This window comes from Anomalospiza imberbis, chromosome 1 (assembly GCF_031753505.1).
Source record: "Anomalospiza imberbis isolate Cuckoo-Finch-1a 21T00152 chromosome 1, ASM3175350v1, whole genome shotgun sequence".
Taxonomy (NCBI): Eukaryota; Metazoa; Chordata; class Aves; order Passeriformes; family Viduidae; genus Anomalospiza; species Anomalospiza imberbis.
In genome coordinates, this window is record NC_089681.1 from 113,351,128 (window position 1) to 113,378,960 (window position 27,833).

The window sequence follows — 27,833 nt, forward strand, 5'->3', positions numbered from 1 at the left end:
GAAGAAGAATTTAAAGCTATTTGTTTGGATAATTAAAACCTTTCAAGTTATCAATAAACACTGATATTTTATATTCTACATTTCTGATCATTACCACTGCTTGAATTGTTGCAATGGTAAGTATGGCAAAGTGTATGTACATTTGTTTACTTGCCAAAAAGAAAATTTATGGCAATATTCACTCCTTTCTTGCTTTGATATTCCCCTGTGATGCCAGGTTCTGGGATAATTGCTGATATGGCTAACAACAACAGTGAGGCATTTCTTGTGGTTTAATTCAGCAGGCAGAAAATGTGAGCTATGCTGTTTCAAGGGTCTCTCTACAGCTTATTTGGTCATCACTTTCTAGCTGGAAAGATGCAGGACAAGCCAAAACTGGTAACTTCTATGGCAGCCACGCCAGCCTGATCCAGTGCTGCTGCAGGTGATTTAACACCCACAGCCACCAATGGCCTTACTTTCCTACCACCAGCCTGACAGGGCAAGAAACAAAATGGCCCAAATGAACAAGTCACTCAATACTGGGAAGAGCCAGTCTTCTCCAAATACATCTGTACTTTACCAAAATATAACCAGTAGCTAATTGCACCTACTGATCAGTTGCTCTGATACATAGATGCACAGTGTGCATCCTTATAAGCCAGGGTTTAATTACAGCCCATCAGGAAGGAAAGCAGAGGAGGCTGCCTAAGTCCTTACCAGTAAAACCTGACCACACAGTGTAGCTGAAAAATGTGATCCAACTGCAGACAGCAAGTATAAAGCATTCATGAACTCATTACTAATAAAAAAAGGCTTAAGAAGAACAAATTTGGAAACAGCAGATCTCCAGGTAGAAATGAAGACAGTTTCCTCATCAGCCTAACTTCCCCAGGCAATGTTCTCCACAGACTGAAAGGTATAGAGGAGGATACTAATTATGGAAGCCTTGACTGCTGTTTGACAAATTACTTTTTAACACCTGTATTTGATTTTCTTCCTGGATTTACTCAAGGAACATAAATAAAAATAAACTTGTTTACACAAAATATTCAGGTGGAAAAAAAGGTGTAATGTGGTCCTGGTCAAAGCTAAGGACATGGTTCTCAACAATGCATTAGTGCCCACTCACAAGTATTCTTCTCCAAGTCAGAATTGGGATACCATTCCTTGTAACATCTGTGACAAACTCATTTTAAAAGCTCAGCAATACAGCATCAAAAAGATTAGATTTTTAAATTTTCCTCTGGACAGGCACTAATATTATAATTATCTTTGCACACAAACCCCAAACCAAGCTGGGACGGGAGTTCAGGCAGTGGTGGGTGAGGAGCATCATTTGCTGGGCACTGGGGGCTCAGTGTCCCCACCCACCTTCAGAAGCCTGGTGTAGTGCAGCCACAAGTTATGGATGGCACTGCAAACAGGGTCATGCTCAGAGATACTTCCTGAATCTGGGCTGAAAAAAACAGTGTCCTCTCTTTCCCTCTGCAGGGGTTTGAACCCCAACTGCAGCTCTGCAGTGAAAGAAAATTGTGCAGGGCATGGAGATGGCAGAGCAGGTGCTTGCTGCCCAGTTAAACCGAAAAGCACATTTAAACCCTTTCAAGGCTGGGTTCCAAATAGCACAGCTATAATAACTGTGGCCTTCTCATTAAAAATACTGAAGTCAGAAGCAAGCCTAAGTTTTCCTCAAAGTGCTTTCTATCAAATGGCTCCCACTTGATCTCACAACCCCAACAGTTTCTTCAAAAAGCAAGAAAATCCAAATGTGACCTGATGTTAAGAAGTTGTCATAAATTTCAGAGGCTGAAAACCACCACTGCTTATAAATTAATCAACTTCTAGTGCCTATTGGCTCTTGGAAAACAATACAGTATCAACTGTAATACAGTCACCTCAAAATCTGTTTGGCTGAATATTTAGATGAGCCATTTTTATGCAAATATTTTTGCATTCCATCCAAATTATCACCCTGTGATGGGAGATGAGACACTCCAGTGCCAAAAAACAATCACAAATTATTTTTTCTCTGTAATTTAAAAAGCCTTACAAATATTTAAAAAATCCCATTCTGTGAGACATAAAGCATTGCTGTCATACATAATTGTTTTTGATAGCACCTACAAAGTACTTGAATTTAAAGGAGAGGGAAATACTGAAGGCCTATCAGGAACAGTGATTTACTCCAACATTCCTTTTATCCACAATTTTTGAAAGGAACATGGATTTTGTGTTTTTATTTTAGAGAAGACAAAGCTTTGTGGAAATCACAGTTTTGAATTAATTCTGTTTTTCTGAGCTGCTTTTATCAGCATCCTTTACAGTGAACATTTTGGACCAACACTTCAATTTTTAATCTCATCTTTTCTGTGTATCATGCTACGTTCCTCCCAGGCCCACCAATCTTGTTATCTTAATGGATGACAGATAGAGTATCACTCTGATCATGCCACATTAGGCATCCTCATTTACCGAGTGCAAGGAAAAAATGCTGAGTATAAATTATTCAGAAATCTATTGTATCAGCGTGTGTTCCCTGAGCATCCACCAGTGGCAGAGCAGACAGATTATTTTTCACTTTTAATTGTGTTGATATCTTACCTGCTGCACTGAAAGCAGAGAGTGATACGCGAAACCATATGTATCAAGCAGCAAACAAACCTGGCTTCCTAGGTCTATTGCATAGACGTAAATAATCTATTTCATCAATCCAACCTCAACACAACATTGAAGAAACCACCTCAACCCATTCACTACTTACTTTTGCAGTAGTTGCCTGTGAATGAGTCAGACTTTGAGAGCTCAGTACAGAACAGAATGCCCACAGAGAATATTAACTATTTCAGTAATATTTTGAATGCTGTTATGCCACTGGCTATCTGAATACAAAGGACCTCATTAAGGATGAGCCTTCAAGACAAAGTTAAGTGTTTAAACTATGAAGTCTTATGGATTAATTAGCATGAACTGCTACCCTTACATATTTGATAGGGAATCTATACAACTCCCTCTCCTTCACTGTCCAGTTGTTTTTGGCAGAGCAGATGATTTAGAGCTCAAGTTATGCACATGCATGAAGAGATGGATCATTTGATCACAACGTCTTAAAAATGTTTTGCCAGCACAGGGCATGCCAAGTCTTATTTGCAGGCATAGTGGGCTTACAAACTGAAAACTTGCACTGCAAGCCAGGGACAGGGTAATCAGCAGAGAAGGGCTATTGCAAGTCCAATCTGTTTGAACAGCCTGCTCGGTTCATCTGGTTCAGCTTTGATTACCCCCAAATACAGGCAGCCAGCTATGACTCCTGCAGATTTAGAGGCCATTCTTTGGTAAATTTGCAAAATAAGCTTCTGAGTGAAGCATATTGCTACTTTATCATAAAAGAAACAAAGAAGTAGGAAGGACTTTTCCATGGTACGGTTTATCAGTTATTTATAAACTCTGACTGAGCTCTGAGAGGAAAGATAAATACCACTAACAACTGAAAAGAAAATCCAGCCCACCCCACACCTGAAACCTCTGCACTTAGCTTTATTCTGAAATAGGGGCTGGGCAAATATGTGCACTTTTTATAAAACAAATGTTTGTGATGTATGGCCTCTTTTCAGTCTCTCTATTTTAATCATTTAAGTTACCCTCTATCCTTGCTAACCCTGTAAAATGTATTTAGAGAAGCTCCCATTCTTGCTCTCTCTGGAGCATCAACAGACATTTTAGGCATCTCTCAGCGATGGGATCTGCACAAAACTGCTTTGTTCTGTGACTGGGAATTGCCCAGGTACATGCATGAACTAAATGTAATTTGCAGTATTTTTAACAACTAGTGGCAGTAGTCAAGGAACAAAAAACTCCTGCCTCACCAAATCCTGGTAGGCTCAATGGTCAAGCTGGGGCAAAGACATGCAATTTTTACTTGTTAACTGGGAATATTTACTCTGGAGGCCTAGGTAACATGCAAGCCTGCAACTGGAGTTGCATAGAAAGGCTTACGAAAGATCTACAACCCAGCATATGCTGTTCAGTGATACCATACAGACAAAACTCACAGCAAAACGGCTGCAGCCAGAACAGGAGACCCCACAAGTAATGAAAGCTACCAAAGAGTATCTAAAAGGAAGCTCAAATGAGCTTATTCCCAGTTGCACTGCACTTTTCCAGGATGTCTGCACTGTCTATCACACTTTGGAAGTCATGGCTTGCAGAATAAACAAATTAATTGCCTGACATTGTGGCTGGAAACCACTGCTGGCACAAAATGGAAGCAGCTACAACAATAAGTAAAGGAAGGCTCATTGCCAGAAAGCAGGAAAATTGTGCTGATGAGGTATGTCAGGGCAGGACAGGAAGATCTTTGCAAAAACAAATGTCAGCAGCTGATAGAGAGCACCTAGAAATGCCAGCCAGCCAGTGGTGGAGAAGCTCAGCACCAGCCTGCCCTGGAAGGGGCTCTGGCTTTGTCTGTCACGGCTGGTATTTCCAGCTTGCCATCCACACTTCTGCTTGTCTAGCCATTTATTCTGCAGATGAACATCAGCCCTAAGATTCTATAGCCAAAGAAATCTAAATTTGCTCTTGAAACCAGTGTGGCAGTGAATTTCATTATTTTTAATTGACAGAACTCAAAATGCAATAAAAATAAGCAGCTGCCATCCCACATCTTGCATATGGAAGTACAGACCTGTGGATTTAAGAGCAATCCACTAAGAAGAAAAAAGGTCTATTATCTTTTCATTGTTGTTACACAAATGGAAAAGTTTGAAATATCTCTCAGGGTTTTCTCATTTCTTAAAAACAGATAAGGGCCCAAAGGACATGGATGAGCAGATGAGGAACATGTCACTCCTCTCTAGGCTACCACAGTGGGGATACTCATCTGCAAATACAAAAAATTTGCCAGCAAAGACAGAGCAGGCCATGTTTGATAAATCCCAATAGTTTCTAAGGTGAAAAAGGTCTTATGGGCTTCACAGGGAAAAACAAAATCTGATGACAGAGCTTGAAGAAAACTTTTCATGGGGCTAGTAATGTCAATTAGCTATTAGCCCCTGGTGAGGCTGAAAAAAACCCACCATTTTTTATTATGCCCCTTGCCAAACTATCTTCTGATTCCACAAACCTAGGTTTAATGTAAAAAACATTCTATAAATCATCCTTCTATAAAACCATCCCCCATTTTCTGGGGAGTTTGAAACACTTCTGCTGGCCAGCTGACAGAGAGGCAGCTACCAACAAAACAGGGGAGATGTATTCCATCAAGTGCAAATCTGCAACAACTGGATTCTTCCAGCGAGGGTACCACAGCATCCCTAGGACTACACACGTATTTTTTCCACAATTTTGATTTTCACTGAACTCCTGACCTTTTTAGCAAACATGTCGAAGTCTCCAGACAGAACAGTCATCACCTTGAAACAATATGTGAGGGGAAAGAATGGCTGAGATTTTCTGCTTCTCCACTTCAGTGATTTAAACAGAGAGGAAGGCACTGGCATGTGCTTCCATCTGCTTTTTTCAAATTAAGAAAAAAAAAGGAGATGGAATGTATATAATTAAAAAGTTACAGTTAACTTCCTTTCAGTCGTGTCTGTAGGATGATTTTTGGCCTGCTATGAAACTCCAGATGGGAAGAGTAATGAATATAATTTAATACAAATAACAGGAGATCAAAGAAGCGCTTTTCTGAGTAATTTCACACAGTTTAATGGAGAACTCAGGAATGAATTATTGCATTTTGCTATTGTTTTATATTTTTGTTTATGCAAATCAATTTCCTTTAACCTAATTTGTGAAGGATCAGACCTATAACCCAGTAAAACTATAAAATGTCACTAGGATGGTTGTACAACTGGCTAGCACTTATCCAAAAGGCTGTAGGTTGCTAACTGCTCATAGTTTTTTTTTCCTCTCTTCCCCTCCAGTGCCTCAGGATTTATACCACCAATTAAGACAATAATGAGTGCCCCAGGTTGACCTCCCAGGAGCAAGAATTAATTAAGCGCAGTATTTCTTCGTAAAGAATGACACTTTTCCAAACCATTTATGTAGCTGCCCTCCTGTAAGGAAGCACAGTATCACAGAAGACTTTTCAAATTGTTATCCCGCAATTGTATGACTGATTTTGGTTTACAATCATAATTTATGTCTTTGTTTTTATCCACTGGGTTTTCAGATGGCTGGAGTGGGGGGACCATCTTCTGTGGACAATGTCACAATTTTACTAGGACATACATAGGTTTTGTTTTCTGTTTGGTTTTTTTGGGGGTTTTTTTTTGGTTTTTTTTTTTTTTTTTGCACAGAGCTACAATGGAAACACATTAAACAACAGCTACTCTAATAAAGTAGTGGACCTCCTAGTAAAAACAAACAAAAAATCTCCACCAAGCTATGCCCCTGCAGTGACATGCAGATTCCTGCAGCAGGCAGGACAAGGAAAAGACTCATGTTAGCTATGCAATTACCATGCTACAATTACTTGTAGCAGTCTCTCAAATTAACCTCTCCATTTAGCTGCTTGGCAGAGAAACATGAAGTGGAAAGGGCAAGCTCAAACACAACCCTACACGGGTGAAAGAAGGTGTGTGTGTGCTCCAAGGAAATTCCCTGCACAGGCAGCCTTTGTGTCCTCCTCCTTTTTGCCCTCCCAGTCTTCCCCACAAAGGCTTGCAGAGTTCCTGCACATATTTGGCAGCAGAGTTATTTATCAAAAGAGGCACAGGGACTTTATTTAATTGTCAGCCGGTACAAAAAAACCCTGCATTTCTGCACCATCTGAAATTTATAGCGGCACTAGTTTCTTTCCCTCTATCAGCAACCGAATGTTTAGAGCTCAGCTGAAATAATAATGCAAACTATGCCACAATATTTATACATGCCTGCAAGCTGGCTGAGGCGCAATTCCCCTCACGCTAGCAGAGATCTGCACAGTTTGCGCGCGCAGCCAGCTGTTCCCTGCTCTCGCCCCAGCTGACCTGGGGGCAATGCAGCAGCCCAGCCTGAGCCGGGCTGGCCGGGCGGGTGGGTGCTTGTGGGTGCTAGCAAAGAGCTGGCTTTGGCCATGCCACTGCATGGCCCCTGCTTACCTTCAACACCCAGCATATTTCTATTCTCTTTGTCTGACCTGGGAGGAGTTTTAAAACATGCCCGATCCACAGCAAAGAAGTTTCTAAGGAGGGATGAAGTGACATATGAAAACAGTGCAGAAAGCAACTTAAAAATACTCACATGATATAACATGGACATAAACATGCCAAAATAAACCAGATATCTTGAGCATTATGCTTCCTGGTACAGTTTTCAGGCATCTATCTGAATGATTCATCAACACACGTTCACTATCTCTCTGTAATTTTTTTTTGCTCTTAGTTTTGACAGTTGACATCTAAACAAATATGTTGTACCAGATCTCTTGAAATCTGGCAAGTAATATCTTGTACTTACTACTTTATGCTGCACTCTCATGCCCCTGTGTTCAGCAACAAAGAAACTCTGCTATACAGAACTATCCACTAGAATCCTCTAAAGCCTAGAGTTTAGTGAAACTTGGATGCCTGGAGACTAGAAAACAGAGTTCAAGTAAACACCCAGAAATATGCAAGTCTGGCTCTCTAGTACTGGCAGTAGTCAAGGAAAATTACCTTTCCACACTGCAGCTGAAACTCATTACCAAAGGTGACAGCAGAGGGATGAGCTGGAGCTGGACCAGCTTGGAAAACCCACCATTTTTAAAAGTAAGATAGTGGCCATATCCCCCTGCCCAGTTTCCGTACACAGTCAAAGTACCCACGGTCAAAACAGTCTGGACAAGATGGGAAAGCAGGCTGAGAAAGGTGGATGAAATGCAGTCTGTGCCAGTGCAAGGGATTAGCAACTGCAGAAACAGAGGAATCAACTGACTACTTCCTCCAAGCAATAAAGACTTTTAGCGTAACACTAATTAGAGAGATGTATCTTGTTGCAAACCCCAACACAAATCACACTGAAATGATGAAAAAGCATCACAGCTTTCAGGACTGCAGTGCTGCATCCACCTTGCCCAGTGGATCATTCAGCCAAGCTGTAGGGAAGCAAGGGAGAGTCTCAGACTGGGCCACTTTGATGATGAGAAAACATGACCTTTCAGAGATGAGTGAATGAACTGAAGCTGATTAATCTAACACAGGAAAATCTTAGCAAGATGCTTTCCTGTCTTCTCCCTCCCCTGCCAGACTTCCATCAATGGCCAGATTCAAGCACAGAGCTCATATAATCACAAGATGATAATTCTTTCAGTTTACGAAATCACGTGGACTTATGGTAAGGTGAAAGGTCTCTTTAGTTATTTCATCCATTTGGTTCCTGGATGCTGTGTTTGCATGTCTTCTGTTCACCTACCACTTCCTTTTCTTTCCTTTAAATAAAAATATGTAGTTTTCACTTTTGTTTCTGTATATGTAACAACCACTGTGCATTAGTATTGACAAATGTGGACTAGGCAAGACCATTTGCAGCAGCATCTCTAAAATACCTTGATACCCTGATCAAAAAAAAAAAAAAAAAAAAAAAGAGGTTGTGCTCATTCATTTAAAAATGATGGGTTGCAGAGCTCTCTCTCTTACATGCTCTGCTTAAATATTGCTAAATCTGGAGCAGAAAGCATGTAAGGATCATGGCACACACTAAAGTGAGGACCTAATAATTTGCATATATATTTATCACAGGTGCACAGGGCTCCAAGCAAGGCAAGCACTCCAGAGACAGGGAAGACCTCTCTCCTGTTTGGAAGATTCATCTGGAGAGCAGCCAGTGAGGACTTGCAGGAGGAGTGAACAGTAGCCCATTGGAGTGGTTACACCACAGCTATAAATCTCTGCTTTCCCTGTTAAGCGCCTGGGAGGAGGGAGAGGGAACTGGCCACAGCTGACAGTAATGGGCCCCATTAAATTGTTGCTTTTAAAGAGACTCTAAAATGAGAACAAACTTGCTTCATAAGCATTTGATCAGTTTGCCTGACACCAGGCAATGGCAGACCCTGCTCACGTGCCCTGGCTGGGGGCTGCTGGCTCTCCCCTCCGGCAGCTGAATAGCTGGAGTGAAATCACTGACTGCATTTACAGCCAACCAAATCTACATTTTTGGCACTACTTGTAACTGTGTCTCACCTTATAATTTATGCACCCATTATTCTAGACAGGGGATCCAGAAACAATATACTTTTCCCCTCTAAAATACAGTATTATGTATTATGATCCAGTTTTTATTGCATAGTAACTTTTCCCACTGAAATATATTAAATGAGAATTTTTAAGCATGGCCACATGAAATCATAAGGGACTTTATATACAAAAATGTTTTTCTACTTCTCAGCTGTCTCCTGAGTTGAGCTGTGGAAATTGTGGGGCCTCCTGCTTATTATCAAAAAGAAGAACAATTTATGAGTAGGGACTCTGAATATTTGGCAAACTAGCTGCAGCAGCACACCACTTTAACAGTTTCCATGCCAATACCAAAAGTACCAATTACAGAATTGGGTGCATAACTTCTTTAACACTACAAGTTTTCATAATGGGAGTACTGAGATGCACAGGTGTCACACATAGAGGTGTCCCCTGTATATGGGAAGTTCCTCTGAAATAGTAAGAATAATAAGAAACAGGAAGAAGGACACAAAATATATATAATTTATATGATTCTCAGGAGACAAGGTATCCTTATTTCAAGACTACATTACAATCTAGATACAAAAAGGGAAAGATAGGCTCTAACCTCAATTTTGTCTTTTTCTCATCTTTTGAATGGGTACTCAAAAGTGAAAGAATTTTTTTTAGTAAGGCATTTGTTTTGTTTTACAGGGTGAAGAAAAAGTAGAATGTATATAATAAACAAATTGGATAAAGAATCTCTGAAGCTGACTTCATTGGAAATACTGAATCTTGGAAAATTACATCCAGTTGTCTTTTCTGCTACAGTACAGACAAATACCAGCTCCACAAATCTGAAGACCAGCTCTGGGATCCATGGTGCAAATTCAATTGTACTCCATTTCTAGAAGAATCTAAAGCAAATACCCCTTGAGGAAATTTTCTCAAAGGAACACTTCATTTGGATTAGAAAGAACCTCTGTTTCCATTATCAGATAAGTCAGCAAGTGCAGATGGCAATGGAAGGCTACTTTCCAAGGCCAAAGTATTTCTGAAAATTGGGAAGCTGACCATTTACAACTGGGTGATGGTTCGCAATAACCAGAAAATATAGAGAGGTGTATAATTCAAAGTAAATTCCGAAATTGTAGCAAACAAAGAGCACCTGAATAGCTACTTAATAAATAAGTGTGAACAGAATTAGATAATTACAAATTCCATTTTCTACCATTATGAAACCCCTTAATTTTGGATTTACTTCTCTAAGATGTGCCAATCAGAAAGTCTTTAAGTACTTGCTAAGAAGAAATCAAACTACAGTTTGAAAAGATGCCTAAAGCAAGAACAGCAGTGACCTTAACCATCTCACAAGCACCAAAATCACACTCAGCCAGAACTACTCTTGGCAAGCTATTCTATTCTTTTTTCCAACAGGAAAAACAGTGCACTTTCTTGTGGGGTGCAGCAAGCGATCCTAAATCCACATTCAACAAATCAATTGTATATCATTCTCTATCAACTTTCATTAACCATTTTTTTTAAAGTTCCAGAGTTAGAAAATGAAAGCTAGTTCATTGTAATTTTATACATTTGTAATTGCATAAACATGGCATAGTATTAAAAAATAGGCTAATACTATTATCAGAAAATCTCACAGTATTCAAATTCTGAGATGTTTGCTCTGATATCCCTATTTCCTTATTTGCTGGATTACATCTGCAAAAAATACTTTTAAAGATCATATTATAAAATATTGTGTTAAATATGGTGGAAAGCTGCATTTTTTTCCTACACTTGTACAATTTGTGGAGTGTGAAAAGAACAGCCTGTACTCTACAACTATAATTAAAGGCCACATGTGGTCCTTAAACTAATGGAGAGGTATGAAATTGATTGACAAGATGAGAACAAAATAAAAGGTTTTTCCCTCTTTCTAGTGAAGAAAATTGAAAAAGTAAAACTCATTAGAACCTAGTGACAAGAAAATAAAAACACACTCCACATTCCCTGCTTGCAAACCAGGAGACTTCTCAGCAGGCAAGTGTGCTAGGCTGAATTGCAGCCCGCCTGCTTCTGGCATATCTGGTCGTACCTCATGGTGTGATTTGCATAGACAGCACTTTTACACGTGGATATAATTCACTTAATTCTGCTGAAGGTGTAAACCACACACACATTACTGATCCAGTGTGAGCCTGAGCTCTCTCAGCCATTTGCTAATAAGCCATATCGGTTATGGGCAGGTGAAAGCTGGATGGAAATGTGACAACTACATCTACAAAGACTCTTTGCCATCCACTGTGCTGAAAGAAATTATGATTCAACTCCAGCACCAACAGGTACATACACATAAAAATTTGAAGTTCCTTCTTTTTACAGTGTATATTCCCAGATAGGGAAAGGCATAGACACTGTCAAAAGAGTAAGACTCAATAATTTTATTTATTAATAACAAGAATAACAAAAAAATTGTAATTGTTATGGACTAGTTAGTGGCCAAAGACCCTGAAAAGATATGCAAGGTCAGCAGGCTACATTTATATTGGGAAATGATCTTGCAAACAGTCACAGGCACTATGGCTTGCTGGCATACAATGGGAAAGTCCACATCTACCTCAGATAACTTATTTTGACCTCCGAAATGGGACAGTTGTACCCAAACTGTTCACAGGAGATGCCTGCCTGCAGGAGGAACACCGATTGCTATCAGAAACCTTTCAGATACACAGCACGGCATGCTGTGCCCCAAAACATGGCTGGTCACCAACACACCAGAATTCAAGAGTCAGACATTGCTGTTCTTTTTTAAGAAAGCCTTTACTGATGGTATCAGGAATTTTATGAGAGAAGGGAGTGCAAGATTTAAGCCAAACAATTATACATTGTTATGTGACAGTTCATGGAAAATAAGAGAGTACTTCCCAGTTCCTGTTTCCACAGGACATAAGCCCTTATGCTCACACATAAGCAGAGCAGTGGGGTTAGTACAGTTAGAAAGTCAATTTGGGGTAATCTCTGTGCTTTTATAGCATCAACGTGGTTGCCAGAAAAAATTACAGTGATTAGTAAAAACCAACTATTCTCACAGTTTAAGATGAACCCCTGTTTTATGACAAGGGGCAGAGTAAGAGGAAGATTAGCTGTGGATGTAGGTGCTGTACCCTCATGGAGATACTGCTACTCTTTGCCCATCTCTCCTCCACAAGCCCAGCACAGGGAAGCAGCTGAGCTATAACTCACAATCTGGGTCCAAAGAAGTGGAAAACATATTTGGCACGCAACACAATTTACATTTTTGCTACCTGTCATGGGGGGCAAGTAATTTTATTTCTTCATTTATGGCATTCACACAACCCAGAGATTTTTATAAACCTGGTAAAAATTTTTTTTTGTCCCGATCCCACCTATTTCATCATGTTTGCTTGCTCTCAGAGTGCTTCCAACTAATACATGCCTTCCATCTTAAAATTTTTAAAACAAATTCAGGATCTGTCAGAAGTTTTACCAACAAAACAAACAAACAAACAAAACAAAAAAACAAACCAAAAAAATTTTGAAAACTTACTGAAATAGTTACCACCTTTTTCACGGGGCACCTGACCTTCCTGGGTTTGTTATTTGAAAAGCTAAAATTTCAAGGATGGCATTAAAACAATCAGGTCTCCTCTGATAGCACAAAATGAATAAAATTTTCAGGTTTTCAATACTACATTTAAAGCAGTTGCAACTCATTTAGTGTCTTTCTGCATATGGCATCGCTTTCTGCAAATGAATGGCTTGGAATGTTGCTATGCTACAAAGTGCTTACAGTTTAAGATCAGATTATATTAATAGTATGCAGAAATGTATTTTGAAATACATTTTTCACCTTTTAAAAAGTATTGTTGATTTAAGTGAACTAGGAGCAATTTTCTGTGATTTGAAGGATTTTTCATAGCTGTGCATGGATGACGGCACACATCTCGACTGCTGGCACTGTCGCTAATACAGCCTAAATGGAGATGAATACAGCTTGATCATTCAAGCTGATCTATATTTTTCTTTGAACCAACAGAAGCTTTTCCCACTGCATTGCTGCAAACAATGTTACTTCTTTCCCTGATACAAATCATACCATGCACATATTTTCAAGTTTACATTCTTACTTTCTATTTCAGTTGTAGGTGATTAAACATGCTGAGAAAACGAAACGAAACAAATACATGGAATGTTAGTTAGCTAGCTTTATGATGTGTGCTTTTATTTTTTACTGCTAAATAGCTGAGAAAATTCTTTGTCTGGATCCTTAATTCCCTGTAAAGAGGCATAAATATAGGCTTAAACATAATTATATTATAGCTAGAAGCTAACATGTGCAAGAGTGATGTTATCAAAAAGCACTGCTGCTTAAGATCCCTCCACAATCCCAGAACTGCCTAAGAAAATGCAAATCTGTTCTCACATGATGTAAGAGACATTATTAAAAGGAAAAGGCATCTGTCCCAAAGGACACCGTTCCATAAAGGAAACTTTTTTATAACAATCCATAAAGTATTTTAGGTTCTCTCAGCAACATTTCTCACAGACCAAAGCATAATATCATAGAATCATGATATCATTTAGGGTGGAAATAACATTCTTGCCATCAAATATCAAATAAACAAATAAAATGAAAGCCTGTTCCTCCCTCTCTCTCTCTCTGTAGCATTTTGTAAACCAGTTGTTGTATCAATGCTGATCAGGGATTCATGGCCTGCAACAGGGAAACACCAAGACCCTCAACGTCCAGAGGGACATAATCATAGGGAGCATCATATCAGAGAACATTAACACAGTTGTGCTTGGGTACCTAACCCAAAGGCTCATGGGGACAGGCTGTTCTAGAGGGTGACCCAGAGCAGATCTGGTTCAGATGCTTTGAATCAGCAATTGGAGGAGCTTCTCTCTCTCTTAATAGACTGCAGAAAGCTCAGCCTTCAAAGTTAGGCAAGCAGTTTTGGGCATCTAGTTGAGTGGTGGGACTGCCTTGCACTGCATCTGTAAGTGATTAAGTTAAAACTGTAACAAAATGTCAGCTTTTCTCCTAAGCTTAACATCTTAAGCTTAGCAACAAATTTGAATAAAGCAAAACCGGTTTCATTTTCTCTATTTTTTTTTCCCTGTGTGTATTTTGTCGGTTTTGGGGAGTCAGTCCTACAAAATTACAGACCTAAATGTCAAGGTTTATATCAAAGCCTATTTTTTCATGCTGCTTCAAGTCTTTCCCATAATAAAAATATATATTTGAGCCAGGAATATGTCAAACAAACAGACATATTTTCAGAGCTGAAGACCCTTGAAAATGTATTAAATGTGGCTACCCTTTTAATTTAATGATCCCGCATTAGATGTGATTCTATATGAAAACTCTGATGGAAGGAAACCTATCTTTATTTTATGACAAAAGCCAACTTGGGATTGCTCAGTATTGAAGCCGATTTATCTACATTTTTGTCTGTTAGCATCAATAACAGGCAGAGAGGCGTCTTCATCATTCAGACAAAACTGCTGGACCGTAAACCTACCCTCTTATATGCTGTGCTGTCTTCTCCCATGAAACTGCTCTAGGCATCTTTGCTGCCCACCGAATTCAAGCCAGTAATCCGGGCAGGACTGTCAGCAGAGGAATGCCGTCTTTTAAATGCCCAGAACAGGAGACAAGGCTTTCAGAGACAGCTGAAGCTGCCAGAACACCAGCTTCTCCTCCTCACCCACACAATGCTGGCATTGTGTGGGGAATCCAGCCCACTACTCTCAGTCCCCCCTTCTGCAAACCCGGCTACAACAACGACTGAAAAAAGGACCAAAGAGCTGAGTGTTTGGTGACAGTCAGTCCTATAACCACTTGCACCAGCTGGATAAATCCAAATTGCTCATTTTCAATGGAATTTGTTTGCGTGCTATCCAGCAACACCCAGAGACTGGGGGGGGAAAAAGAGAAAGATCTCAGAAGTCTGTAACTGAGGTCATGAAACAACACAAGTAGATTCCAAAACCCACCTCTGAGATGCCATGCAGTTTACAAAATGGAAAAGTTGTAAATAAGCTGAATCTTGTCAATGTACTGTTTTACACATAAAAAGATGGAATGTCTATGGAATTTTTCTTACAAAATACAAGTACACTGTGAAGACCAGTTTGATTGATTTTCTAATACATACAGAAAGCCAATCACCAGGTATGAGGCACATACACTTTTGTGTTTTGTGTAACATCCAGAAATAAACACAGAAGCACGTTTTTTGGGGAGTTTTTTAACCACTTTGAGTGTTCACAAGTGCCTATTATGAAATACTCCATCCTCTAAAAATCTTAAAATATTAGTATATCAACACAAGCCACAGAACAGTCTTCCTACTACAGCACAGTACTGAAAACTCCAGTAATGAATAAGACAGCAAAGTCACTAAAGTATTTGGCAAAGGAGGTTAGGAGGTTGTTCCGAGGTACCTGGAAAAATAAGAACCAAGTATGACAGTGAGTGGGAAAAGAGGAAGGAAGGACAGGAGAAGGCACCAATCCCATGTGAGAAGACCGCAGCAATGGTTTGACAATTAAGGCAGCTGAAGCCAGATTCTCAGATTCTGGAGGAAAAATGACAACAGATAGGGTAAAATAGAATACTGCAGGTTAGAAATGATGTCATCATGAAAGAACTGACATAATAGTTGATGATGACACAAAGAGAGGGTGGAAAGTTCTGTCTTCATGAACTCTGTGTCCAAGGTAGCAGAGAGGTGAGCAAGACAACACACCAGGGAAAGATGGGAGGGGAGAAGTCAGAGATAGGGGTACTTTGGAAATCATCCATGGGTTGGTGGCAGCTGAGGGAAGATAAAATTTACAGCACAGTGTTTCCCAAATTGAACATCACAAGGTCACAGTCCCCATCCACAGTTCTCCAAGGGCTCCTGGCTGGAAGGGTGTCAATTAAAAATATACCTGTCATAAGCAGAATATTGCCATGACATCCCCCATTGCTCTACCATAAGAAGAGGTCAGTAAACAATGATTTTTAAATAGAAAACCAAAGAACTGAACCTTGGGGAGTGGCATCAGGAAGTGGATAAAGAGCCATTCCAGGAGATACTGAAAAATCAGCAAGGAATGAGTCCTGAAAGCCAGGAGAAAGAAAGCCTGATGAATCAAAGGCAGCCATCAACCCAAAATCTGGAGGACAAAAAACTGTTCCATACATTAGATGATGATTAATAATGATCACTGTGGCAGCAGCTTCACTAGAGCTCAAAGGAGAAAGGCAAAAGAGAAGGAAACACAGAGAAAACTAGAAGAAAACCAATGGAAAGCCGGCAGAGAGAAACAAAAGATCAGGGTCCTAATTAGATAAATATGATGTGAGCAGAGTTTTCTATTTGTGTTTCCCTTGGGAAACAAGACTGCCAGGGGTTCAAAGTGAAAGGTAAAAGAGTCAGAAAGGAAAAAAGGAAAAGCTTTGAGAAAAGGACCTTAGAACAGAGGAAGGTGCAAATGCAGGAGAAAAAAATGAGTGAATTTAAGACTTAACATCACAGAATGGAGATTGCAAATTCAATGAAGAAAGAAGAAGGGAAAATAGAAGTGAAAAAGAAGAAAATTGCAACACAATCAGATGAAAAGAGAGAGAAAGGGATTGGCTGATATTTTAGCCTAGCTTCTTATGGAATGAGATTGCCTCTCCCCATCCCAACAGCTTCTGAATATGCTGATCAGCTTCAGTGACAAATCTTGAAGAAAACCAGCTCTTTGAAATGGCATGTAAATGTGTCTTCAAGGTAAAGGGGTAATGAATTTGAGTTTCCTAACTACACAAAAGGCTGCAACACAAATTCTTCATTATTATTATTGCTCCCTTAATTTACCAGAGAATCAGCATGAAGCTGCAGCCCCACACCAAGCATAAGCCTTCAGTGAAACACAGCTCTCTAAAAAACTTAGGTTAATCAACTGAAAGGCACAGATGCACAGGAGAGAAGGCTTCCTCAAGCAGCAGTGCTCAGTTCCCAGTGCTTATTGAAACTTGCAAAGCAAGTAGCTAATTTTTGTATGAAGAAGGTTATAAAGAAAAGAGGTGCATGAAGAACTGATTTGAGAACAGAGGGGGAAAGTAGACTTGAGAACAGGCAGAAGCCTGTGTGGATACAAATCAAAAGTTCAAGGTGGTAGCTTACTTGAGGTATAGGACCAACAGCTGATGAGCGTATGAAAGCAATTGTAAAGATGAAGGAAAAGAAAAATAAACCAAACAGAGAAAAGGGTAACATTATTCAGAGAAAGAGTAGAAACTGGCAGCACAGTTTTCTGAGGTGGCCTCTGGTGTTGCAGTCTGCTATCTGCTCTCTGCTGACAGTCAGCTCACCTCTTCTGTTGACCTGAATGCTCAGACAGCTTTCAACAGCAAATGTAGTACCTGACTGTCCACTAAAGGGACCTGCAATTGATTCAGCAGCCACATCATGTTCTTGCCATTTTCTATCATTCGCTAAGGAATGTGACTCAATCCATGGCAGAGATTTCATAAAACCTTAGTCCAACTTTTGCAGAGCTAGCATCAACAAACCCAAATATTATCAGTCTCAAGCAGCCAAGTTACTACTTTGGAATCTTGTTATTTCTCATAGACTGACAGGCTTTGTGTGTAACTAATCTTTTTTTCTTCTTCTTTCAACATCAGCTATCATTAAGCGCTGAATTACCCCATCTTGCAAATTAGCAAGTAAGTGAAGATAGTATTTCTGTTCTTGTTGATAATGGCTAACACATTACAAGATGGATTTCCTCATGTATTTTGACAAGTGAGATCTTGCTTTAATTATTTATGAAAATGGTTTGCAGTAGGCCAGTGAAAGTCCTACAGTGTATTTTTGAATATTTTTCAAAAACAATGAACTCTTAGGGACATGTGACCTTTCTGCCATGGTCTGCAATTATGTCTGTGCTTAGAGGTAACGTGGGTGAGCACTACCAGCATTTGCATGTTAGCATCTGGGTATGATGAGATTTCCTATTTATGGAAATCAGCTTCAGCATATTCTTTCCATAGTTCTTCTTGACAAACAGTTAAATTTTGATAGTTTTGTGGTATCTAAAAGAAAAAAATACAGACAAGACATCCAAGAAAAACCTCATTACCAGAAAGAGGTTCTAAAACTGAGGTGAGATTAAGAAGTTACTTTCACTAATTCAGCCTCTACAGATATAAAATAGGGGGGAAACCAGATTTCAATCCTTCAGTATTTTGTTTAATGACAAATGCAGGACTATGGTATTTTATGTAAGTAAAAAGGGCCACTAGAATGGAAGAAGTTGAAGGCTCAAAGGATAAAGTAAAAATGGCTAACTGCACGCTATCTGAAAAATGTATCATTTCACGAAAATAAACCAGCAAAATGCTCTTTGTTAATTTATTCTAAGAACTTTATTTATATGGCTATAGCACCTGTCACAGTTTCAGCATGCATTAGTACTGTACTAAGCACTACACATTTATTTTAAGCTAAAGGATGAAAATCATAGGTCTTTTCTTTAACTGTTAAGAAAGATCATTGCACTAGGGTATGCTAACAAATTTATCTGTGAGACCATCTGCCCTATGAAATCATTCTTTCCCATTTTTCACTCTACCTTCTTCCTTACATGCATGGAAGTGCACACTGTGTGCACACCTCCAATAATTGCCACACAAACAAGGTGTAGCTAACATTTCTTCTCTGCTGGGTGTTTTCTCTTCAGGTATTCTCTACTTTTGAGTGGTGTACTTTATTACTGCATCCTATGGACAGCCATCAATTCATGCTCTGACAATCACAGCAGTGGAAGGCAGGTGGCAGATGTACCAGCAGTGAAGTCTGACAGATTAAATTTTGCAAATACAAACCTGCTAATTCTCAAATTCCCAAATTGATCTGAGATTAGTTACACAGCTAGAGACTACACCAAAAATTTCCAGATGATCAGATCCTGTTCCCAAATTCCACCCCCTGAGTACAGAGAGGTAGAAGTACACAGAAAAAGGCCAAGAGCAGCCAAGGGCCATGTACGATCACAGGGAATATCTGACCTACAGATGTACAATGAAGAGTCTCAAAAAGCTTTCCATTTATTCTTTGATTATGTCTACATCCATGACCACATTCTCTTGCAAGTCAATAGTTAAGGAAGTCCCTGAAAGACATATTTGGCAGAAGTTACGACGGGAATTAATTCCAAGAATGATGGTAATTTACTTGTCTTTAGTCATGAATCAGAATTAATTCACGCAAGAAAGTTACAGCTGTCTTTGAAGACAATCAAGTCACACCAAACTGCATTGCTTTATCCCTCTCCTAAGATGAAATGCAGCCCTATAAAAGGAAAGAGAGATGATGGCACTCACCTTACATCCCTCACAAGCACTGACACCATAGTGATATCCAGATGACTTGTCTTGACAAACAAAACAGGGCTTGTAAACACGAGGGGGTGGAAGTGGTGAAGGAGGGCTCGGAACAAGTTCCTCAGAACTGGTGCTCTGAGTTTCAACTGCTACAAAAGAAAAAAAAAAGAATTATTAATAATATTTTCAAATAAATTACTGTATATAACCATATTGTAAGTATCAAACTGGCCCATACCTTTCTTTCCATAATAATTTGTCTTTCCTAGAAAATTTAAAGGGAGCTAAGCAAGGCAAATAATGGCAGCACTACATCCTACAGCCTTAAAACTGCATTTTAAAGTACCCAGTAATTTAGATGTAGGGCATGAATCTTACCTGGCTCCCAAAAAGGACAACTTTGAGCTCATGTTCTGATTTTAGCCTACTGAATTTTATAGCATCCATGTGTGCATGCTGGATATCAACCTTTAAAGGGAAACTGTGACTGGTACCTAATCTTGGGAGAGTTTTTTAATATCTTGCCTTTTTCTAGGTCAGTATGCAATTCTGACCTAGCAGGATAGCAGCACATATCAGGATAGATGTAAAAAGTGTGAGACCTGAAATGAAATTTACCTAAAATGAAATTTACCTAAACAAGTTGTCCTTTTTTTTTTTTTTTTAATCTGTAAAAGTAGCACAACCCAGCAACACTTCCTTACCTACCTTAGGACCTGTATATCAGGAAACCTCGCTGAGAAAAAGCTACTTATATATTATGACCCCCACATCTCTTTATTGCCTTAATATTTCTAGATGGTCATTTGTTTTGAGCCTGTTGAAAAGCCAGTAACCCCTTTCAGGGAAAGGACGTGAAAGCTCTACGATGCAAGATAAGACATGTGAACTACATCTTTCCAAAACATCTGCATTAGTTTTCTGTGATATGCTGTCATCATTCCTCACATTTATTGTGGATGTGCAGTACATTTTCATGTTTCACCTAGCTGTCTGCTGCTTCTCAGATAAATCCCTCTAACTTTTCAACAGATATACAGGAATGACAGGATCTGTGAACTCAGATCTAGCCAGAAATATTAGGCACTATCAGCAGAGCTAAATCTCCAGAGTACTAACAGCAGGTCCTAAAGAATATTACTCAATGGAAAACTCTTAGACAAGATTTACTGTACATGATATTTTTCAGATTACAATGATGATGCGTTTGTATTAAACTCATGATTCATTGTCAACTCATGTGTTGCTGAATTCACAGAGGGCATCACAGCACATGAGGCAACCTCTGATTACTAGTGAGAGAAGGGCCCCTTTCTGCCTTTTTTCCTTAGGTGAAGTTAGTATCAACTTCAAGGACAGACTCTTCTTGAGAAGAAAATAAATGCTAGAGTAAAGTATTAAAGGCTCTGATCTTAGCGAGGAAATACCTTTGTAATTTATTTATATATCTAACGATAAGGAGGCTGTGAAAAAACAGAAAACTAAAATAACATGGCTCCATAAATTGTGACATTAAGACAATGTCCAGAACTATAGTCATCTTTCTCAGTATTAAATAAACTGAACTTGGCAAGCATCTATGTGTTTCTACTGCACCAAGAAAACTTTAATGAAGCTTTTTATTAATGAAAACTTATATGAGAATAATAATTTCTTTTCAACAGTAATTTCTGGTATTTAAGAGAGACAGAGAGTGCTCTGTTATTGATCTCTGCAAAGCCACCCTGCTTTGAATCAATAATCTATTAGTACTTCTAAATTAAAGTTTAGATTCATCAAATGCCCTTGAGAAGCCCCTAACATTCCTTGCCTTATTTCATGCTCATACATGAATTATGGTGGCTTCCAATGAGTCTATGGAATGAGAAAATTTTAGCTTTAAAACTGCAATACCAGCAGACAATGTGTTTTGTATTAGCTCATTCAACTCTCCCGGTCCACCTAAAAGGCAGATTTTAGGCTCCCCATGGGAAAACAAGGTTGTGTCATTCAATAAAACAACTGCTCTCCTGCAATCCTTCTGTGATTTCAGTTTGGGGAAAGCAGCCTTTCAGGAATAATACTGATACACTTCTCTTTATTCATCTATTCATCCTAAACAAGCATCAGCACCCAATAGAGTGTTCCAACTCCAACCAGTATTGAACACCAGACAGGTCTCTCAAGCACTATAGAAACAACAGGAGCTTGTGATATCCAGAAGAGATTATGCAACCAACTCAGTTCATAAATACACAACAGAGTCAGCAAGTGAAGTGTTGAAGGTACCACTAGAGAATATTTTTCAGGACAATTTGAAAAGGTATTCGTTAAGGAAGGAGCCAATGGAAATCAGAAGATTCTCTCTAAAACACCATATACATGTGCCACTAAAAGGACTTAATCTACTAAAAATAATACTTTAATTAGCTAAACAGCTGTCTAGATAGCTTGTTTTTTTTGGTTGTTTTTTTGGTTGGTAGGTTTGGGGATTTTTATTTGGGTTTTTTTTTTTGGGGGGGGGGGAGGGGCGGGTTGTTGGTTTATTTTTGTATAATAAAACCCAGTTTGGGCACATTCACTTTTGATCACAGGCAAGGTGTGCAGTTTTCTGGAGAAGCTTGAACCTGCGTTCATACATGCTTGACTCTTACTCCAGTTTCTAGTTTACTATTCTTCCTTGGATTTAGCTTTTGTAACTCTTTATTTGAAAAAAGTACGCAGTGCCTGGGCAGAAGTCCTGTGCACGCACCTGTAGCAACCCATGCTCAGCAGGTATAAAGTGTTATTTTTGCAACATGTTGACAACTAATGTATGCATGACAGCACAAGCTGCTTTCTTCTATGCATGTCTACACAAGCAACAAGGAAAAAAAAGAAAGGATGGGGGGTGGACATTTGACTTTTCCAGAAGAAGCATTTTTAAAGCAGTCCTACAACTTTAGGAAGAATTGAAGGGGGGAAAAAAGAGAAGAAAAAAATGCAACTTCTTTCCTTGCCCTGCTTTCTTGTCCTATGGGATGTGACACTTCAGGATCCCTACTCACCTGAGACAACAGAGCCTCGGTGCTGTCACCCAACACCTGAATGCAGCTTAAGCACACAGGAACTCTCAAACAATCGGTCACTTCACAATTCCTAAGATGTCTGAAATTTTTCTGAAGGTTAGATAAAGTAGCAGATAAGATCTTTAAAAGCACAGCTTGCTTTCTGAGAGTTAATTTACTGCCAGCTAAACCGTGTTGACAGATGGAGAAGGTATTTTATTTTGAGACCAACAAGAAGCAGGCAGGCACTGCAAAACGCTTCATGTTCTCCTAGAAGCTTAGATTATTAAGCTTGCATGTTAATGCACACTTTGGACAGTTGAGTTTTAAAAGAATAAGAAGTTGTAAAGCAAATGGCATTTCCTGGATAGCCTCAAGGGAATTTTGAATACTGAGCTCAGGGTCCCTGGTGGGAAGCCGCAATTTCAGCTAATTAGGGTGAATAGAAAAGTGTTGCATTTGGTCAAAACATTCTGTTAACCCTCATTTTTGTTGGCACCAATAAGAGTCTGGATTTTTTGCCTTTTCTTTTTTTTTTCTTTTTTTTTTTTTTTTTTGTGAATTCACTGCAGGAGTGCAAGGCACTCAGCTCACATACATTAGGCAGAAAGTCAAAGGAAACGCCAAAGTTCAACTAAAGTACAAGTAATTAGAACCAGATTCTCTGCTGCTTGTATGTGTGCATTTCATTGTAGAAGTTATTTATAAGCCTCCAAACATTTGAAAAAATAACTATATACTGTAGATCATTTAATTTTTATGTCTCGTCTGGAAAAAAAGTCTGCTTTTAATCATCTTCCAGGAAAGAGCCAGGAACTGGGAAAGTGGGTCTCAATTGTTTCAATACAAATTTCTCTCTTTCATGTGCCACATAAAACTATACTATAAAATTAAATCCAAAATATCATTGACTTTGCCCCCCTGCCTTTTTTTTTTTTTTAATAAAAAACTTCTTTGAATTTGTCATGCTTAAATAGTTTGCATTGTTATGAGGGTTTGGGTTTTTTTAAACTCTTGTTTGGAAGACAGACAAGGGGAGAAGAAAAAAAAAGAGTGAGAGAGAAAGAAAACATTATCGTGGAGACTTGCCAGCCTTGACATAGTAACCTGGCCATGACCCTCCAGCGAGTGTGTGTTTGACCCGGTCACACATGACTCTAGCTGCGTACTGTTGCTGGGTTATAAGTCCCAGATATTTTTACCATATATACAACAGGTGGGGATCACAGACAACAGAAAGAGGAAAACAAAGTCTCCCCTTGTGGGAAGACTCCCATTTTCTCCCTTGCAAAGAAAAAAGCACAAAGCAAAGAAGTTGTGCTACTACTTCAGTACTGGCACTTGCTGTGCTGGATCTTGTTTTTCCCCAGGGGTGGATGCACGGAGGTGGAGTGGGCTGAGGGCAGGAGGACCTCAGGGGAAACCATGTGCAAATGTTAATCAACACAGAACAAATTACCACAGTCAAAAATCTTTCCTTATAGAGCTGGGTATGCATTGAAGTTCAAGAAGGAATGCTTTTTATTACAAGGGAACACAGCATACCTGGACTAAACCTACAAAAACTGCAGATTGAGATATTATTACCAGGATTTTCAGAAGTACCTAAGAAATTTTGTTTTCCACATTTGAGGGCTTCTTTTTCATTTATGTCTTCGTATCTGCACACATCTGTCTTAAAGCTACGATGTTAAACGTATTTATTCTATTTTAATTCTTGGTTACAATTTTTGCAGCACTAATTTTAATCAAGTAATGCATCTCTACCAGACTGACCTTAAAAAAAGGGTGGTATTCTGGAAGAAAGCCAAAGAAACCGTCTAAAGTCTACTGGCTTGCATTTAGTCTGAAAAGAGGCATTCTGCTTTCAACAGGGACATCAGAAGATGAAACTCCATGACCTTGTTTCTTTTTGAGGGTGCCCAATCAAAAATTATCCTTTTCTGTTATTCTAAAAGCTAATAGAGTATCTAACAGGTTTGCACTATGTGCTGCTCAGGATTCATACAGTATGATTAAAAAAACAACAGAACTACAAAGAGGTAAAGGTTACAGAGTTCAGAAGCCTGGTCTGCAAGGACCAGACTAATGGACAAAACTGCACGCAAGGTCACCTAAAAGGAGTCTCAGACCCAGGGCACTTTAAGGGCCGTGCGAAGGGCACAGGCTGCTGCTGCCAAAACCATCTCAGACAAGGTGCAAGTCCCGACAGGCGCAGCCGAGTTGGCAGGACTTCTCTAAAGCTGAAGTACTTTTTCTGCTACAGCTCTTGTCAGCTAAAGAGCGATAGGGACAGCTGGCTTCTGTCCCGAAGCATCTGGGAGAAGAGGGGTCCTACTGAACTCTGCCCTCCCCTCAGAGTACAAGAAGCAGTGAAGCACACTCTCTGCTCTGACATCCTCACCCTAATGAAGTTCCAAGTACAAATTTAGCCATTGCTCCACTGCAGCCAGACAAACGACCAGGACAGTATTTTCTTCCCCCACCCTTCTGCATCCCATGCATTTAGACAGTGCACTATTTTGGGCAGGGCCTCAGAATGTGCTGTACAGTAACTGGCGCTGCAGGACTTTCCAGTGATACTCCAATTCAAATAATGGTAATGATCATGATCCTGCCAAGTCAAAAGATACTTGAAAGAATGAACCCTGAAAGGCCTCCAGAGTCTTGAGGGGAGACATTACTTGCAAAGCAGGTCCTTAGAGTGCTTTCATTTTAACTATTGTAGCATTTCAATGTTAAAACACAGACAAAATTTAAAGTATGATTAAAAAAACCCAAAAAAATTCATATTCAACAAATGCCTCACTGTTTATATACCAAGTTGTATTTGTCAACTGACAGAAAAAAAAGTGTTCACACTTGTTTGCTGCATTTTCCCCAGTTTAGAACTAGGAGAGAGAGAGCTGCATCATATTCCTTCATGCCTTTCATCAACAAAATTGCCAAGTTTCAATTGCAAATCTGTAATGTTAACCAGCAGAGTCATGTAACATAAGTCAGTGGAGTCAGTGGATACTGATCTTGGCCATACAACAGTATAGCCCTTTGAAGCCTATATTCATATCAGGTGATTAGGGCCAAGAAATAGTTTAGTATCCTACTACCAGCATAGCAGAGCTATCCAGATTTTTTTGCCCTAAGTCATACGACAACAGCATCTATCTTCTGGTTATTTTTCTGTTTTACTGTCATAATATAATTTCTGTTACTTAGCAGCTAACTTCTTCAAAGGTTTTATTATTCCCCCAAATAATCTCTATCAATTGCCCATTGAAGAGTAGAGATTATTTTGTAATGTACTTTTCTGTTATGACACAATTTGGCCTCTTTATCAATCCATTAGTTAAACATGGCAATTTGGTCACCCGACTTTATGCTGGCATTTAATAAGGCACTCCAGGAGCCCCACGTGCCAGCACATCTTCTGGAGTGACATTCCTGAACAGAATCCCTGAGTGACTCTCCTCAGGTGCTGCTGTCCCTGGCCACACAGCAACACCAGCACCGCTTCTGGTTCTGCCATATTTAGCAGGGTGAAAGATCCTTCTCTCTTCTGCTTATCTGGTCTACAAGCATGGTCCCTGCCACTCCAGGACATGAATAATCCATGAGCATTCATATTTTTACTTTTGTAACACCTTAGTGAGATAAGGGAAGAGCTATTCTAACTTTACAGACAGGAAACAGAAGCACTGACAGTTAAAGAGCTTTATTTGCTTGCATCATAAATTCCTAGAAAAATGCAAGGAGTACCGAACTGGGATTTTTTTTTTTTACCTGTCTATAGCACTAAGCAGTGTCTTCAATATATAGCCTTACATGTCTTGCCCAAGGTTTCACATGGGATACATGACAAAGCAGGGAACTCTGTTAAGTCTGTGCTTGGCCCCTCTATTGCAGGGGCTCTGAAGCACCCCCAAGTCTGCATGTGCACTCCACTCACCTGCCCAATGTGAGACAGGACAGGGCTGGGTGCCTGCTGCCTCCAAGAGCCACTGCCACTGCCAGCAGGGAACTCGGGAGATATGATGAAACCTTGCCTTCATTTTCTGATCTCCGCAGCCAGCTGAGAATCAGCTTTCTGTAAGACTACCATCAGATATACAATTACACCGGAATGCCCTAGTAGGGAACTGACTTGACTGAGAGAAATCCTGAATCCTCTCCTAAGGCAGCACAGCAGCAACTGTGTATTGCCAAAATACCCTCTACTCTTGACTGTACTATCCAAGCCTCACATACCATCAAGATGTTAAGTCTGAATCAAGCAGGTTAGTCTTATAAATTATAAATTAAGTATGTATGACCTGAAAATCACCAACACAAAATCAGGTATTTCTGAAAGAAAATACCCTAAAAAACCTTTGTCTGAAACTGCTGCATCTTTTTGTTGTGTCCCACGGTTACACGGGGGAGCTGTCACTGCACCATTTTTGGTACTTCTCCCAGCAGAGCCACAACTTTTGGCAAGTACATTCTCTACACACATATTTACAGCACTTAGCAGTAAAGGACAATGAGGAGGCTGCAGCTGCTCCATAGATTTGCAATTTCTGGTTCTTAAGCACTGGCTCCACTAAACCCTGAGGTAGTATGTATAACTAACATCACCTTTTCAAAGAAAATTATACTGCTTTTCAGGCTGAAGTTTTTTTTTTTTTAACAGTTATGTCAGCAAAGCAGTTCTACATTTGGGTTTATGTGTCCGTATAGCCAGAGAGATGTATTTACACCTGAGCAAATGTGGAAAGCAGAAAGCTTGTCAGGATTAATTATATCAGGGCCAAGAACTGCATCTGGTTATACCTGTGTTACTCTCAAGACAGCGAGACTTAATGACGTGCTAGTAACTGAGAACAGGAGCGTCCTTTGCTAAATAAATGGCCAGGCAGACACCACGAGTGAGCCAGGGTGAAAGTAAGTGTAGAGACAGGATGGCCGCAGGGTTTGGCAGGCAGAGTTTACAGGGCAGCAGCTCATCACTTTGTATTAGGAGCCTATCTTCGAAATGAAAAAGAAAACATGTTAAATGAAAAAAATAAATCGTATGGAAAACTGAAGAAAAACATCCGAAAGATGCTAGCTCTGTAGTTTTTTCAGGTCGGTGATTTTCTGCCTGTCCATTACCATGCAAAACCACATCAGTCTCAAGTGAAAATTCTGCATTACTGCAAAACTGAAAAATAGGATCTTCCTTTAAAATAAAAAAACATAATTGTACCATCATCTGCATGAAGTTAGATTTTCCTTTGAAAACGGAATTTTCTTACAATTCAGGCCCTGGCTGCTTTACCTGTGAATTCCTATGGTGAG

The 27,833-nt window shown here is 39.5% G+C and overlaps 1 protein-coding gene across 10 annotated transcripts in view; it reads right to left on the reverse strand.

Annotated features, from left to right (window-relative positions):
- RARB (retinoic acid receptor beta) overlaps window positions 1–27,833 on the reverse strand; it is a 320,444-nt gene that overhangs the window by 47,244 nt on the left and 245,367 nt on the right. For 7 of the 10 annotated variants that reach the window (XM_068206747.1, XM_068206796.1, XM_068206774.1 and 4 more), the window contains one exon: window positions 19,492–19,640. In XM_068206747.1, coding sequence (XP_068062848.1) covers window positions 19,492–19,640 — 149 coding nt within the window. The remainder of the gene's footprint in view (window positions 1–19,491; window positions 19,641–27,833) is intronic. The other 3 variants (XM_068206791.1, XM_068206803.1, XM_068206819.1) reach the window with 1 other exon arrangement.